Source organism: Orycteropus afer, unplaced genomic scaffold (assembly GCF_000298275.1).
Source record: "Orycteropus afer afer isolate SDZICR_OR568_19922 unplaced genomic scaffold, OryAfe1.0 scaffold00059, whole genome shotgun sequence".
Lineage (NCBI taxonomy): Eukaryota > Metazoa > Chordata > Mammalia > Tubulidentata > Orycteropodidae > Orycteropus > Orycteropus afer.
Window position 1 is genome coordinate 5,492,207 of NW_006921646.1, and position 2,843 is coordinate 5,495,049.

At 47.3% G+C, this 2,843-nt stretch overlaps 1 protein-coding gene across 1 annotated transcript; it reads left to right on the top strand.

The window, feature by feature from the left end:
• Window positions 1-241: 241 nt before the first annotated feature.
• Window positions 242-2,501, top strand: CDKN1A (cyclin dependent kinase inhibitor 1A). Its single transcript, XM_007939402.1, has 2 exons — window positions 242-689; window positions 2,452-2,501. Exons 1-2 carry the CDS (start codon window positions 245-247, stop codon window positions 2,499-2,501), a joined length of 495 nt encoding a protein of 164 aa, XP_007937593.1. The 5' UTR covers window positions 242-244.
• The last annotated feature ends 342 nt before the right edge of the window (window positions 2,502-2,843 follow it).

Sequence of the window (2,843 nt, forward strand, 5' to 3'; positions counted from 1 at the left end):
TAAGTCTGTCCTTCAGCTGCCCACTTCCTCGGTGACTTTGGAGGTACCAGGCTGGGCTTACCCAGTGCCTTTTGATGGTCTGGAGCCTATGGGAGGGAAGTGGTGGAAATTAGCTAGAAGAAACTAGAGATACCGTCTTAACCTCATGTTCTGGGGGTGATCACACAGCAAAGCATGGCCAGGTAAGGGAGGGTCCGATTTCCTGAGTGACCTGGGCTATACTTGTGTCTCAGCCACAGGAGCCATGTCGGAGCCATTAAGGGATGCCCGTCAGATCCCATGCAGCAGCAAGGTGTGCCGCCGCCTCTTTGGCCCCGTGGATGAAGAGCAGGTGCGCCGTGACTGTGAAGTACTAATGGAGGATTGCTTAAAAGAGGCTCGGGCACGTTGGAACTTCGACTTTGTCACTGAGACACCGCTGGAGGGCAACTACATTTGGGAGCGTGTGCAGGGCCTTGGCCTGCCGAAGTTCTACCTGCCTGTGGAGCCTTGGGGGGGTCGTGACGACATGGGAGGGGGCAAGCGGCCCTGTACCTCAACAGTTTTGATTCAAGGGATGGCCCAGGGGGACCACGTGGACCTGTCGCTGTCCTGCACCCTCGTGCCTCATTCCCTTGAGCGGCCTGAAGTGTCCCCAGGTGGCCCTGGTGCACCTCGGGGCCGGAAACGGGGGCAGACCAGCATGACAGGTGAGGACAGGTGCAGGAAAACGGGTACTACTGGGAATGGTGTACCAGAGAGCCAAAGAGCCAATCTGTTTGGTTCAGCTTGCTTACTAGGTAGAGGGGGACATAGGCCTGGAGAGGGGAAGTGATTTGCCTGAGGTCACACGGCAAGCCTGCACCCATGACATTTATTGGCTGACATCTAATAGCTACAATACTTATTATATGCCAGGAGTCCCTGGGTGGTACAAACATTAATGCTCTCAGATGCTAATGGAAAGGTTGGAAGTTTGAATCCACCTAGAGGCACCTTGGAAGAAAGGCCTGGTGATCTACTGAAAAATCAGCCCTTGAAAACCCTGTGGGGCGCACTTCTACTCTGACACACACAGGATTGCCACGAGTTGGGGTTGACTCTATGGCAACTGGTCGGTTTTATTATATGCCAGGCCCTTTGCTAAATTTCTAAGGTGGATTTCATTTAGCTCTTATAGAAATCCTATGCCATAAGATGTTTGTACCACCCTTTTATAGGCAAGGAAACAAGACTCAGAGAAGCAGAGTGATTTGCTTACGACTCCATAGTGAGTTTGCAATGGAGAGAAGACTAATGATAATAATTTTCTGGTCACTTTATCCAGACTTCACTTTCCCTTCTTAACACACACACACACACACACACTCTCATACACTCTCATACACACTTTCCGTCCCCCTTCCCTGTGTATTTTGTTCTCTTTAGCACTATTTTCTGTCAACAGCTACTTCCTTATCTGGATATTATCTGTTTCCACTAGGATGAGAAAAGGGAGAAAATGAGAAAAGGGATCTGAATTTCTTGTTCATTGCTGAATCTCCTGCACCTTGAACAGGGCCTGGCACATAGTAGATACTGGATAAATGATGACTGAATGATGCTAACGTTTGAGCATATACTCTGCCAGGCCCTGGGCCAAGGACTTCTAGAAAACATTCCATGTATTTATTTATTTTTAAAACATTTCATTCAATTCTTAGAGCACCAGGCCAATAGCTCAGAGAGGCAAAGCCAGGGCTCCCCCAGCAAATTGGCAGCCGGGTCAGAATGAATAATAATATAATGATAGCTAATATTTCTGTGAGCCAATACCATGCAGAACACTTCCCATGAATTATGTAATTGAATCTGTAGAGCAATGCTGTCCAATAGAACTCTGTAATGATGGAAATGTTCGGTTTCCATATTATCCAGTGTGGTAACCACTAGCCACATGGGGCTACTGAGCATTTAACATGTGGCTAAAAGGAGCTCTGCGGTGGTTAAGCACTTGGCTGCTAACCCAAAGGTCAGCAGTTCAAATCCACAAGCTGCTCTGTGGGAGCAAGAGAAAAGACCTGGTGATTGGCTCCCATAAAGATTACAGCCTAAAAAAAACGTATGGCGGGCAGTTCTATTCTGTCATATAAGGTTACTATGACTTGGAATCCACTCGATGGCACACAACAACAACAGAGGTGTGACTGAGGAATTGAATTTTAAATGTTATTTGATTTTAATTTAAGTAACCATATATGGCTTGTACCTATTGTACTGGGCTGCTTGGCTCTAGGGCAGAACCATGGTTGTAGGTCCAGTTACCAATTGTATCTGTGAAGTGAATGCCGTGTAAAGTCAGTGGAGGTTCCCAGAGTTCTTCCCTAAACTTGACAGTGACCCCTCTGCAGTTTGCCTTAGTTGGGTGGCTATGTTGTATACCTTCTCCCCCCCCCCCCCCCCATCATGCTGACTTCTGTTCTCTCTCCTTAGATTTCTACCACTCCAAACGCCGGCTGGTCTTCTCCAAGAAGAAGCCTTAACCCAGTCATTGGCGGCGTGGCACTCCTGGAACCCGGAGTCCCCACAAGCCCTTTCTACATTGTTTAACTTAGTCCTTCAGTTTGTGTGTCTTAATTATTATTTGTGTTTTAATTTAAACTCTTCCTCATGTACATACCCTGTTCCCCATCCCACCCCTCCAGCCTCTGGCATTAGAATTATTTAAAAAACTAAGTAAGCAGCAGAATAGTAGGCCCATCAGAGTGCTGGATATTTTTTATTATACATATCCTTATTTAAAACCTCTTCATCTTATGCTCTTCATGTCCTCTCTCCTGGAGGTAAGGGAGGACTGGCTTCATGCCAGCAGCTTCTGCCTCCCA